At 36.4% G+C, this 13,593-nt stretch overlaps 2 protein-coding genes across 2 annotated transcripts; both read left to right on the plus strand.

Annotated features, from left to right (window-relative positions):
• Nucleotides 1-1,823: 1,823 nt before the first annotated feature.
• Nucleotides 1,824-4,198, plus strand: LOC144433238 (C-type lectin lectoxin-Lio2-like). The gene is made up of 4 exons (XM_078121547.1): nt 1,824-1,905; nt 2,066-2,289; nt 3,168-3,276; nt 4,098-4,198. The coding sequence occupies exons 1-4, from the start codon at nt 1,824-1,826 to the stop codon at nt 4,196-4,198; spliced, it is 516 nt and encodes a 171-aa protein (XP_077977673.1).
• A 6,053-nt stretch (nt 4,199-10,251) lies between these two features.
• LOC144433239 (potassium channel subfamily K member 18-like) lies at nt 10,252-12,140 on the plus strand. The gene is made up of 2 exons (XM_078121548.1): nt 10,252-10,630; nt 11,278-12,140. Exons 1-2 carry the CDS (start codon nt 10,252-10,254, stop codon nt 12,138-12,140), a joined length of 1,242 nt encoding a protein of 413 aa, XP_077977674.1.
• Nucleotides 12,141-13,593: the final 1,453 nt, after the last annotated feature.

The following is a 13,593-nucleotide window of genomic DNA, read 5'->3' on the forward strand; positions in this document are numbered from 1 at the left end:
GTTCTTATCAAACTGCATTGTGTGTAATACAAGTCTCTCCTGTTCCAATTCAGTTGTTAACTTTCCCAGTTTGTAACAGGTTATGTTTGTGCACGGTCTGATGTCGACCGTTGTAACAGATCTTTGACTTTTCGACAAACGGTGTGAAAAAATTCTCCATGTAACTGTAATCGCATCTCGTTGACTTACTGCAGAATGTACTGTACTGAACTAAATTAGTCGGCATCGTCGGTAAGTAATACTTTTCCATACATTCGCGCTTTCTTTTTAAAAGTAAATCAAGTAAGAGGGGTTTCAACTTATTCTCATTTGATACTTTTACATGTTAAGTTCGTTAAACTGGCTTAAACTTATAAGAAGCATCTGTCATTGATAAATCTAGTTCCTTCCAAAAAAAAACATCTGAATTCCATTATTAAAATTAACGACTATATAACTATAGTAAAACAATGCTGCATAATTTCATAAAGAAAGATTGATAAAAAGTCTTCCATACTGTGACTGTAGGCAGAGTTAATTATCCAACAGGTGCATTTTTTTCATCATGAAATGTCAATACTGGGGCTTCAAATTTAAACCACGCAGTATTGGTCAAAAGTTCATCATATATCATATTAACATAAAGAATAAATCAAAATATAGTTTCCAATATATGATTTGTTAACTGGATAATTTATGTGCTGCGAAATTATTGATATAATGCATCTGTTGTTCATTTTATAACCACGTTTTAATTCGCGTTGCGTCATTTGTCTTGGAGTGTTGCGCTTCGTTGCATCTTGGAAAACCACGCACAGAGTTTCAGAGAAGTCAATTGTGAAGGTAAGCGACAGAAATATTTTGTGTGGCGCTTGGTTTCTGGCAACATAAATTGATCTTGCTATAACATAAGTAAATGTAGTTACAGTTATACTTTCAACTTGTCCTTGAATGAAAGCATTAACTTGAGAATACCTCATGCGAGTGATGATGAAACACAATCATACTAGTTTCGAAATGCCTGGCAGTAGCACACAATGTGAATAGTCTAGGTATGATAGACTAGCTGCCATATCGTGATAGTTTTCAGTAATAACATACATAAAAGGATTATTATATTATACCAGTATATTGATGGCGCAAATCGTGAGATCTGATTGGTCTAGACATCGAACTAGCGCGTCTAAAATGAGCGATAATGCACAGTTGGCACGCGTCCAAATTTTGATGTTCACTGTTCGTCGAGAGCGTTGTAGTCCGTGCAGGGATGGGGGCGCAAATGAAACCAGAAAATGTTGCGTCTTATCTTGTTTCCGATATTTTCAATATACTGGTATAATATAATAGCGATAAACCACCCCCTGGGAATGGTATACCACTCGGTTTTGACCAGTGAACTCAATATATGCACTCGCTATCGCTCGTGCATATATTTCGCTCACTGGTCAAAACCTCTTGGTATACCATCCCCAGGGGTGGTTTATTGCTTACGTTTATCAGGTTTATCAGCGATACTGATGCACATTACTGGCATATATTTTAACCTATCTCAAAACGTCGCTATAAAGCGTTAGCGGAATCCTTACCCGCTAATATATATAGTTCAATGTGGGATTAAAACTAAATTCATTTACTTTGGGGTGGGGGATTTTGAGCCATTTTAGTTCTCATCATACATAAAAGATTTTACTTTTAATGGATCTGTTTTGTACACCTAAATACAAATAAATAGTAAATTTATATCGTAATTCTGTAGTGCTGTGATAGGTGAATTGATGCAAGCGATTTACGTCATTACACGTACGTGTGTTAGTTCATTTCAGAGTGAATAGAAAGCTATCATGATGGATTCCAAGTATCTTACATTTATGTGTATACTGGGCTGTCTTTTACTGGGCAGGTCAAATGGAATAGCAATATATGAAGGTGAGTTTGACCAACTTATGTACGGATTTAACATGTCAAAATTGTATCCATATATATACTCATTACTACAAAGACACACACACACACATCTTCATTTAAATATTAGGTTTAATTCTATATTAAACTGATTATTTTATTCGTATATCTTAATTTTCATGAGATCCCATATCAGCTGCATCATGCGACAGTGGTTACTTTGCGTACGATGGATATTGTTATCGGTTCTATTCCACTGAAAAGGATTGGCACGACGCCTTGGATTATTGTCGTAGGGACTCCTACGATAGTGACCTTGCGGCCATACATTCTCCGGGTCAACAAACCTTCATCGAAGGAATAATCGGCGATAATGATGCTTGGATAGGTTTCCATGACAACTTTTCGGTAAATATATGAATGATAACATGACTTTAACGTGTATTAGCTGATAATATAAGGAACTAGAAATACTAAGTGTAACTACAAACTATTAGTTTATTTACTACAGTGACGATTTGGAATTAGCCGAAATAATTACAAATATATGAATGGCATCATCCGTCTAAGTTCTCATATTTTATTTCAATGGTAACATTAAGACCGTGACTAAAATCATACTGTTACGTCTTTAAGGAACTGACATAAAACACCCGACGGGCATCATCTGCCCGTGTTAGTGCAATACAAGCAAATAGCTGATGCAAAGTTCTCTTAGACAAGTGAAACGTACTGGTACCGTTATACAGCCTTTACTTTATCTGGTATTATTTTATAGCATTACCAATTCCAGTGAATTTTGTGACGTCATCGTCACGTCATTATTACTGATAATGTACTCCGTTATTGGGCATCGCGGCCCCGGAACGAGCATAACAATACAAGCTTATGTCCGTAAGTGTACGTACGTGTGTCGCTATGATTAGTATTCAGCTTCCGGGCCGAACATGGCAGACGATGTTCAGCGCTGTGTATATTATACGTTGTTTTGCGTTTCTCGGTCTACAAATTCACTTGAATTGGCAAAACTATAACATAATAACAATAATGTACGCCCTCCCAGTCCATAATGGACTCAAGCAAACTTTGCACTCCATAATGGGCTCGGCTGTCGCCTCGCCCATTATGTCGTTCAAAGTTTGCTTTCGTCCATTCTGGGCTGGGAGGGCGTCCATTATTGTTTAAATATCTCTAGTCATGTTTCTATTTGTTAATGTTGCAGAGTGTACTGTGAGTTAAGAAATTCATAATTTCATTCCCTTTACCCGTTTTATTTTTATAACCAGCAAAACAATTACTACTGGAGTAATTGGGAGTGCATTGAGTATACCAATTGGGCACCAGGAGAGCCTAGCAGTAGTAATGAGAGATGTGTTGAAATCAGACAAAACAAAGGTAAATTAAACCTCTCCACCACGTTGAAAGTTTTTTTCCCTTACTACTACCCCCGGATTAATTTGTATGTGAAATCGGCATTAATCAATACCTGTGTTTGGATATCATTGGCTGAGCTAAGGGCAGCAAGTTAACTTCCAAATTAAACACTACATATGCACACTCTCAATATTATTGGGGCAGATGTCAACATCTTCACAATATTATCCCTAATATCTTACCCAACTGTTCCCGTTTTACTCCTGTCAGACCCACTGTGACATCTCTCCTCACATCACACCTGACCATTAATTCACAACATTACAAAATTACACAATGAGTAAAACTAAAAGTAAAATGTGACCCCCCCCCCCCATCACATTTTCTAAAATATGGCCCTCACCGGAGAACCGAAGGTTACCACCTATAATCCCCCCTGTTATTAGGCTCCCTTTAATAGACAAATATTTTATCGTTCTGTTTGTTTGTTTGTTTGTTTGTTTGTTTGTTTGTTTGTTTGCCTGCCTGTCTGTCTATCTATCTTTCTGTCTGTCTGCCTGCCTGCCTGCCTGTCTGGCTGACTGTCTGTCTGTCTGTCTGTCTGTCTGTCTGTCTGCCTGATTTTGTCTGTGTGTAAAAATAATATATACTATTATAAACTTTATGGAATATTGGCGATTGGAGAAGGGCTTCAGTGGGGATTTTGTAAAGCCACCATGACGGCTCTACTATTAAATACCACGAGCTATTAAAGCTTCAAAGGCGTCTCGGCGTTGGGGTGGGGGTGGGGGTGCGGTCCTCTGAGTGCCCTCTAATTTTATTTTTCGATTTGTCTTTTTCAGACCGCAAGTGGAATGACGAGGGTTGTTCTAACAATAACGGCTATGTTTGCCGAGCATCACCGCGACCAGTCCTGGACCAGGAGGTCATTAATGAATCTTAAACCAAGGCCGTGTTAAACCTTATATATCAAGCAGAGGTTTCAACATTGTTAATCTTTATACATTGAAATAGATATGTAAGCACAGTGAACAAGGTTTTAATCATCAAATGAAATAAAACACACAAACCTGCTATTTCTGGTATGTTTCTCTTTGCGTGTGTGCAATGTACGTGATGTATATAAATATACGAAACTAATTTTTTCTAAATTTTATACAGGTAAGATTAAGCATGTATCGGTACCAGGCTCAACCAACTCGATGTGTTTTTTTTTTCATTTTCATTTCAACAGTCTGAGATAGAAAAGCTGATGTGACGTTCGTGTATTTATGACATAACTATTAAATTGACATCATATTTTGTATTTTTGTGTTTTACTCATCTCCAATCAGAACACTCCATATATGACAAGATTATGCTCTATTTTCGATATAAGTGTTACGTCGAATGATCGCCATTTTCAATTGGAAACTCGTATGACGTACTATAGAAGCGAGATAAGTTTAGCTGTGATTTTTCTTTACATTCGAATTCCACAACAACGATTTTCACATTGTTGTGGCCTATATGATGTCAAAAATAGTACAAACCTGATAGTACGTATACTCAAATATATAAAATATATAAAATGTTTCATCTTATCTCACTAGAAATGAACAAGCATTACTGCTACTCATGTAAGTCAGATTATAAAAGACAAAATGAAGCATTCTATACGTGTTTGTATTTTCAATGTCTGTATTTTGATCATTAAAATGTAAATGATTACGAATCGTAAACTATCTATTGTGCTATCGAACTCTCTAAACCGTCCTCGTTTCATTAGTGGTAGCAGTACCGAATAAGACGTTCATTTTTTTATATAGTGGTTTCCCACACTGCTCAAGGTACCCTTTACACGGACCTATAACGACACAATGAATATTTACGCTTCCTCAACTCTCTGACGACGAGCATACAAACCCGATTGAATGTATCTCTGTAAGCATATCTCAGAATTTAAAACATTCATACACAGCAGTCTCTATATGCAACCAGTTCTACGATTATATTATTTGATTGACTGGACGTGGCACAATCTTGATTCAAATTTAGATCTTACCCTAAGAATTTAGTTATTATTCAGAAACGTACGTTTCGATGCTCGAACAGAACCATGCAGACGTCTGCAGCCACCATGAGTGTACGTACATGTAGACATTCAACTCCACTGTGACATCCATATAAGTTGATTTAGACCATCAAATTAGTCATGTGAAGGCTTGGTACATACATATAGAATCACTTCAGTAACGTTAATTGTGAAAGTGCTGTCTGAAATAGAAGACTTGATACTTCAAGGTTAGATGAAAGTAAGCAAGCTATGAAGGTGATAACAGGGAATGGATAATTATATGCGTTTCAAAGATTAGCATATAATTACTATCTATTCGTTACGTAAGTGAATTCCTGTCATTGGTTGCTTGTTGTGATTCACAGGTGTTGTGGTATATATGTGTTTAGAAGTCCTTTGTTCTTCAGTCTCGGTTGTCTCTGCACGATGGCAACAACAGCAATTTTTTCCTTTATGTAATATCTTATAAAGTTTGATGTCAACTGTAAATCCTTCACCTTCAAGTATTAATATCAGATTTTTCATGGATGCTGTATTTCAGTTTATAATTCAATTGGAATTTATTTGTAACTGCTTCTGTAAGGGGGGAATCATGAAATAAAAGTGGTGGATGATTTCGGGGGTACATAGTGTACATCGTGGGGTGTTCGACAACCACCGCATACTACCGCATATATTCTGTCTTGTCTTTATTTATTAGTATGATACAGTTTAGTCTTCAAGCTAAAAACAGAGAAGTACGTGCAGTGATATAACTCAGACGCTGTCCAGCACAACACCTTCGACTTGTAGTTAAAATATTCTTAGTATGAATCAGCTAGAGCTAGAGCCGGACATTCATCTCTCGTCGATCTAGGAAATTAGCAATCATTTATCGGAAATTAAACTTTTCAATTCTTTGTCTTGCATGTACACATGTACACATTCCCGGGAACGTTGAGGGCAGTCTCATGTATGTTTACCTCGAGGTGGTACACAGTTGATTGATTTTTGTGTAAGACAAAGATTAGTACAAAAATGTAGTTGGATATTAAGGGGCAATCAAATCCTAATATCCTGCCTGTGTTAACGACATTGCCTTAAAGGTGAAAACCATTTAGCGTGATTAATGAGTGTAACTATAGGGACATGCATGTGATCATTAAGTTCACAGATATTACAGCTTACGCGCTACACATGCATATCAGGGAATTACAATCTGAAACGAAATAATATGAGAATGAGAATGTTTATAGCATGAAAGGCCACAGGCCCGAAGAGCATAGAAAACTAGTCTGGAAAAAATACTAAATAACTGAAACGTTGTTACAGTATATTTTTTCAAGAAAGAAGAAGAAATGAGAATTACTGATTGCATAAAAAACGAAAAAGGCTAAATTATTCAACTGTACACGTGTTACATTAGTGGTGCGTAAAAGGTCAGTAAACTTTTTCATATGGTGAGTTGTTATTACGCTAGGCTGGTAAAAGATCTTCCCTCAGATTTTGATACCGAAGACATTATTTTGTAATAAGCAAAAATTACAGAATCTTTCGTTCTCAGGGATAACATCGTGGCGCCCCTTTTCAATGTTTAAGTCGTGTGAGGAACAGCTAAATCTTGCTAAAGCAATTCTGAATATCAAATGATAAACACGGGTTAGATACTTAGATTTAATCTTTACATGAAACGAAATAATAACAGCACTATATTGTCTTCATACTGTATGTTTCACCACAACAAAACTAATTTTGTATATCCTTTGTTTCTGATGCAAGATTTACACTATGGGCAACAAAGTTACTTCTATACGTTTATATGTTTCTAGTTCTAATTGCGTGGTTTAAAGGGTTAATGCACAGCAGTTCTCATGGCACGGATTTGGTCATTTTTGATCTGAATTAGAAATTAGAAACAAAATGGGGGGGGGGGGGTCACAGCTAAATGTCCATTGAAACGTTTATGTAATACCTGTTCTCTCATGGGCACGGATTTGACCACTTTCAATCTAACATTAGAAAAGAAACGAGGGAAAATCACCGCGAAATGATTGAAATGTTTATGTAATACCTGTTCTCTCTCATGGGCACGGATTTGATCGCTTTCAACCTTAAGGAAACGGGGGAAAATCACAGCTACATGTAAATGTCCATTGAAACGTTTATGCTGCAGCTAGCTGTTCTCTCATTGCACGAATTTGATCATTTCCAATCTGAACTTAAAAAACAGTGGCAAAAGTTGTGTAAAATAGTGATGATTGTTTACTTGACAATCGTGTTAAAGTTGTTAGAATTAGGATATAACTTTACAAAGACATGAGCTACTGAGCCAATCGGTTTGTGAGTATTTAATCATGAGAGATGATTTGAAATATTTGCCAAATTAGCCAATATTTAGCAGTCTTGGTTCATTTGATAAAGATCTGTATTGCTCCTGAACGCCATTGGCCCAAATCACATAAATAAAAATAAATTCATAAAAAGAAAAATGAATTAAATAAAAATTATAAAAACGATACACCAAAAAAATACAAGGTTACAGAATACAGAAAAGGTGGATAGACAGTTGTTTTATATACTTATATATTGTCATGCCGTTTGTTACCGAGTTCTTATCATAGACTATTTTTCAATTGTTGGTTGTCTATTGACCAGTTGGGTAAATAGGCTTTCCTTAACTTCTGCCATTCTGAAATGAAACGAAATTCATCATCGACTTCGCTTGACGTACAATTTTTGCCAATGATGTATGTGATCTCAAATACTTAGATGTTTTGTTTTATATATTTATAAGCGACTAAAACTATCATTATTTTTTAACTACATTATTTGAGCCAAAATATTCACCAGATAGTTGATGTTGTCCCGATTGTACTTTTCTGATACAGATATAATGCATGGCAATTTAACCAGGAGAATTAACAGTTCACTGGTTTGATCACAATAAACATTTTGAAAGAACATTGCATGACGGGATAACAATTATGTATCAAAACATTCCAACTGGTAATTGAATAAAAAAGGGTACATTTTACGTGTAAAATGAACCGGGATAGATGTCTGTCATTCTGAACAGTTCAAATAGAACACAAGAATAAATTACACACGCAGTCGTTAAAGGGAAACATTCTCTTAACATGAAATAGTTGTACATATTGAAAATCGTCATGGACTTGTTTCACAGACATGTATAAATCCAGTCACGTCACGTGATGCTAAGTGGATCCCACAGATCACCGGAGCATCAAGATAAAAGTGCCATTAGAGAGGTTACTAGCCTTAGTATAATGTCCAATTAATTGATAGCATGGGCTTGATGAAAATAAACGTAGTGTATGACGTTCAGATGAATAAATATAAACACAGATGAACGTAGCTACGCAGTGAACCATACATCATACTTGTTCCTCTATTCGACACATGTATTGACCCAACATATATCTCTCTTAATCTAAGTAACATTTGACACACCTAATCCTTAATCATCGTTAGCATTTTACATTTTAAAAAATCGTGTGGCAGATTTTTTATACCCTCGGGATGTCAATTTTCCAGTTTCGTCCTGTTTGTTGGATTTCTTTATCAAGGTGCATTTGCCCTCATTTTATTTGTTTATCCTCACTTTGTACATCAGTCTTTCACTTCGCCAACACATTTTAATTCAATAAATTGTCTAACGTAATTTCTTCCCGCTTCTATTTTTTTCCGGATTTTGTCTTTTTATGTTTCTTATTTCTAACTTTGATTAAGTCACTTGAACAAATGTTGGATGTTTATATGTGTCAAGACATATGTAAAACAGACATCAATCTATCTGAAAGAGTTGGTTAACAGCTGTTTTAGCATGAACAGGAACGTACCAAGTTCCACTCATGTATAAACGTATGAAGTATAGCACTAAATAGTCTTCACCGATAGCGATATTTACAAATTCAAATAGAGTTGGGAGTATATATGTAAAGTCTGTCAGTATTACCAGGATTTTTGACTCAAGAACATTAAGTCAGTAAGTAAACATTTAAAACACAATGATTTGCTATTTACAGGGGAGATGATGATGCCTTGGTGTTTGGCTCATGCAACATAGTGTGTGGTTGTTGGTGCTTTTGGGGGAGAGAGAGAGAGAGAGAGAGAGAGAGAGAGAGAGAGAGAGAGAGAGAGAGAGAGAGAGAGAGAGAGAGAGAGAGAGAGAGAGAGAGAGAGAGAGAGAGAGAGAGAGAGCGAGAGAGAGAGAGAGAGAGATAGAGAGTGAGAGACAGACAGACAGACAGACAGACAGACTGACAGACACCTTAAATTGCATATAAATATAGAGCTGCATGCTGTGTGGATGTAGAAGAAGACTATTGCAAGTTATCATGTTGAGTATAAGCTATAGTAAATAATTGAAGCCATTGCAAATCATCAAGTCCATGTGTACTGTTTTCAGTAGAAACCTGTTTCTGCTACATTATAAAAGAATATTAATGCTAGCATGCAACAACAAAATAACGGGCCACATTGAACTATCTTGCAAACCCCAACTTTCTTATGTGATACATTACAAAGTCCTTATCGTGAAAAGATTAATGTTATTGTTTTCTACTTTTGACAAGTAGAAACGATTTTTTGACTAATCTTGTTATTATACAAACATGCCGAGATGGCTGCATGGCACGCCATTTGTTACATGACTGTATGTCCGCTGATCAATAACGCTTAAAAGATGCCTGTAATACAGGCTGTGTACACAGTGTCACGTATATATATATATATTGTCCGATCTATACCCGAAGGCACATTTCTCGGTGGATTGTTTTTAATTCAGTAATGGTCTATTAGGGAAATGGTAATGAATTTTCATGAATCATTTTATAGCATATAAACACGACTTGTTATCCATTTTAGAAACTTAAGTCGAACCCGGTTTTTGATTAGTGTAGCCATTCGAATTTGAAGAGACTCGATTTTTCATGAGTATCATGTCTCAAATGGAAGGCAAAGCAATAGGGTGTTCTTGTCAGGAAAACAAACATCGAATGCGAAATTGTGTTCTCATGTATATATTGATTGTTGCATACATAATGATTGGAGGTGTGCTGTTTTGTGCTGTAGAGGGTGATGCCGAGACAGACATTCAGACAATCCTGCTGGCAAAACGTGAATATCTTGTACGTTTTCTGTTAAATTCATCAGTTACTGCGGAATCGAATGAGACGATAATCCACGCGATGAAAGCACTCCAGGATTATGAAGACGAATTACACAAACATTTCCATTCACAAATTGGCAGTAACCAGCAGAACCGATGGAATTTCTTGAACGCTTGTTTCTTTTGTCTGACGATATTAAGTACAATAGGTAAGTTTAAGAAACTGTTTGCCACTGCTAAAAGGATTTTTTTTTACCTTTCTAGCTCCTGTAGGGAAGCTTTGTGATGTATCTGCCTGCATACCTGCCTATCTGTCTGTCTATCTGTCTGTCTGTCTGTCTGCCTGTCTGTCTGTCGTGTGCGTATTCATTTGCATCTTTGCATGGTACCTTTCACGAATTCTATTTTTAATAACAACTCCTAGCTGTGATGAAATGAAGTTTGGCACACATCATATATTTACAAAGTTGTATATAATGGTTACGTTTTCTCCAACATAGTTAAGGATTGGTGTCAAAGAAATGTAACAATGTGTGATATATTTTTAGCGAAATGATTATGTAACAATTGATTTCAGCCTGCTTAATCTGTTGTGAAAACTGTTGTATTTTTACTCTTATATGAGAAATAACATATCAAATGTTTTATAAGTTGAGCTAATCTGGGCTAGCAAACGGAGTATGTCTCTAGGTCCGTACGTCACTTCCGTCAATTGACGGCGAAGATATGATCGATGCCAACTCTATCCAATATGTGCCTTATAATAGTGTTTAACACTCCAGTTTTAGATAAAGAACTTGAATTCACATCAGATCCTTTCCCCCCTAAAGAAAATGTGTGTTTATTTATTTGGCAGGGTATGGAAATATGACCCCGGTGACCGCGAAAGGTCGTTTGCTGTGTATTATCTATGCAGTGATAGGAATTCCCATGTTTATAGTATACATCGCTAGATTTGGCCACTCCCTCTCTAATCTGATTCATAAATGTCAGAAGAAACTGAATTGTCAATGTCCATACAGGTCAATGTTACTGATGAGAAGACACATAGGTAATGGCAGTACAGGTGGAAAAAAGTGGTCTGATGAATCACAGATCGGAGGAGACCAAGGCGAGGCATGTGTATCTACCACACATGACGAAGAATCAGCTTTTGAAATCCAAGCTGTGGCATCAACCACCGTAGCAGAGGGCGCACTGCAGAAAACCCGCACATGTGATTTAAATGGTATTTCAAAGAAGAATATTTCTTGTGTCAATAATACATTACAACCTCATATGATAGAAAAATTCGCAGAAAACGATTCACGGCCAGTCACCAAGGAAAATAACACCATCGCATTTGAGTGTACAAATGTTGATAGCCAGCATGATGAATTGTGGCGACCGCCAAAACTGTGTATTGTCATTTTTCTAGTTCTGTACATACTAATTGGGTCGTGTATAGCTTACGCCGTACAAGACGATTGGAGTTTATTGGACTCCGTCTATTTCTGCGTTGTAACGTTTACAACCATAGGGTTTGGTGACCTTGCGCCCTCATTTGTTGGACAGCGCCACCAGCGTCTAATTCATCAAGTCTTTTTGTCTTGGTATATCGTCATAGGGCTGGTTATCATGTCCACTGTTGTCAATCTTTTGCAACGTAAATTAGTCCAGTTTGCTCAAAATTTGAACCACAAGACTTGCCACACCTGTCAGAAACGTCTACAGGGTTGATTTATCATCTGTTGTATTTATTTAAATCACTTTCACAGAGTTTGAAAACGTAGAGAAAGAACATGCTCCAAGAAATTCTAGCATATTTTTCTATATGTTCTTGTTCTGGTAAAAAAAATTACATGAGGCTGCAATGAATTGTATGCTACCCAGCTGTCTGTGCCTGGTTCAGATCTTGCCCACGGAATTAAGCCACTCAGAAACACGTTTCAGCGACAAGGCTCGAACCTGCATCATTCAGCATAATGTACACATACTATTGCTGTAGTTTCATACGTTAGTGTTTTGTATGAAACTAAAATAATAATTAGCAATCTCCTGGACAAAATGCATTCATAAATGTACCACTTGTTCTAGATACATTTCGTGAGTCGTATGTTCTTTGTGTAAATTGTCCCTCAAGAAAATAGTTTCATCAGAGATAAATAACTTATACATTTGTTAACTGTGTGTCATCATATAACGCAAGGGTCGTACAGAATACAGGGCCTGGCGAAGATGTATATTTGTACTTTGTATATGTCTTACACTGTATATTTGCATCTATCTCCCAATGAATGGTTTTCAGTAAAATCTTTTACTAAATGCTATGTATACCGTATCAGTATTGAGGATCTTTCATTAATGGCGTAACGCACATAATACCACGTTTCCATGACAACCGATCGATGTGACCACATTTGATGGAGAATGCGTGCGCGTGCGTGTGCATGTGTGTGTGTGTGTGTGTGTGTGTGTGTGTGTGTGTGTGTGTGTGTGTGTGTGTGTGAAAATAGGAGACGGGGATGCAGTTGTATAATGAACAACTTCAAAGTCATCACCACAAAGGGAGACAAGATTTCACCGTGACGAGCCTCTTTGTATGTCATTTATATGTTATTTAATTGTTTACAAAAAAGTAACTTTATCAGGGAAAAAAGAAAAAGAAATTCAAAGTATAATGAAAGAAAGATGCAGCATGTCAACTTCGATACTATCCATATATTTGAAGCGTTGACATTTTATCAGATATATATATCATGTTTATACCGTGCCTGCTTCCAGTTGTTTACAGAAAGGTAATTTGTCAAACCAAATTTCAAAAGTTTGACGTGTTCATGGGAACATAGACAGCATGCAGGATGTCGTCGGAGATAAGAGTAGTTTCCATGGTAGTTATCGAATGAATAAAACCTTTAATTGTTTTTGATTAAATGAATAAGTTCAACTAATTAATAACTATATTAATAACTAATAACTATTATTTAAAAGGGCACATGCTGTGTTTATACATTTTGGAGCTTAATTATTGTTGAATATATCAAGATGTGCCCACAGTATTTTATTTACTAAAGCAGACATATCCATCACTTAAAATTGAACAGAATCAAACCTGTGTATGATTAATCAACGATTTAGTGACGTAATTCATAGTACGCATAAGAAATGTCTAGGATATCCTTACGACATATGC

Source organism: Glandiceps talaboti, chromosome 3, assembly GCF_964340395.1.
Source record: "Glandiceps talaboti chromosome 3, keGlaTala1.1, whole genome shotgun sequence".
Taxonomy (NCBI): domain Eukaryota; kingdom Metazoa; phylum Hemichordata; class Enteropneusta; family Spengelidae; genus Glandiceps; species Glandiceps talaboti.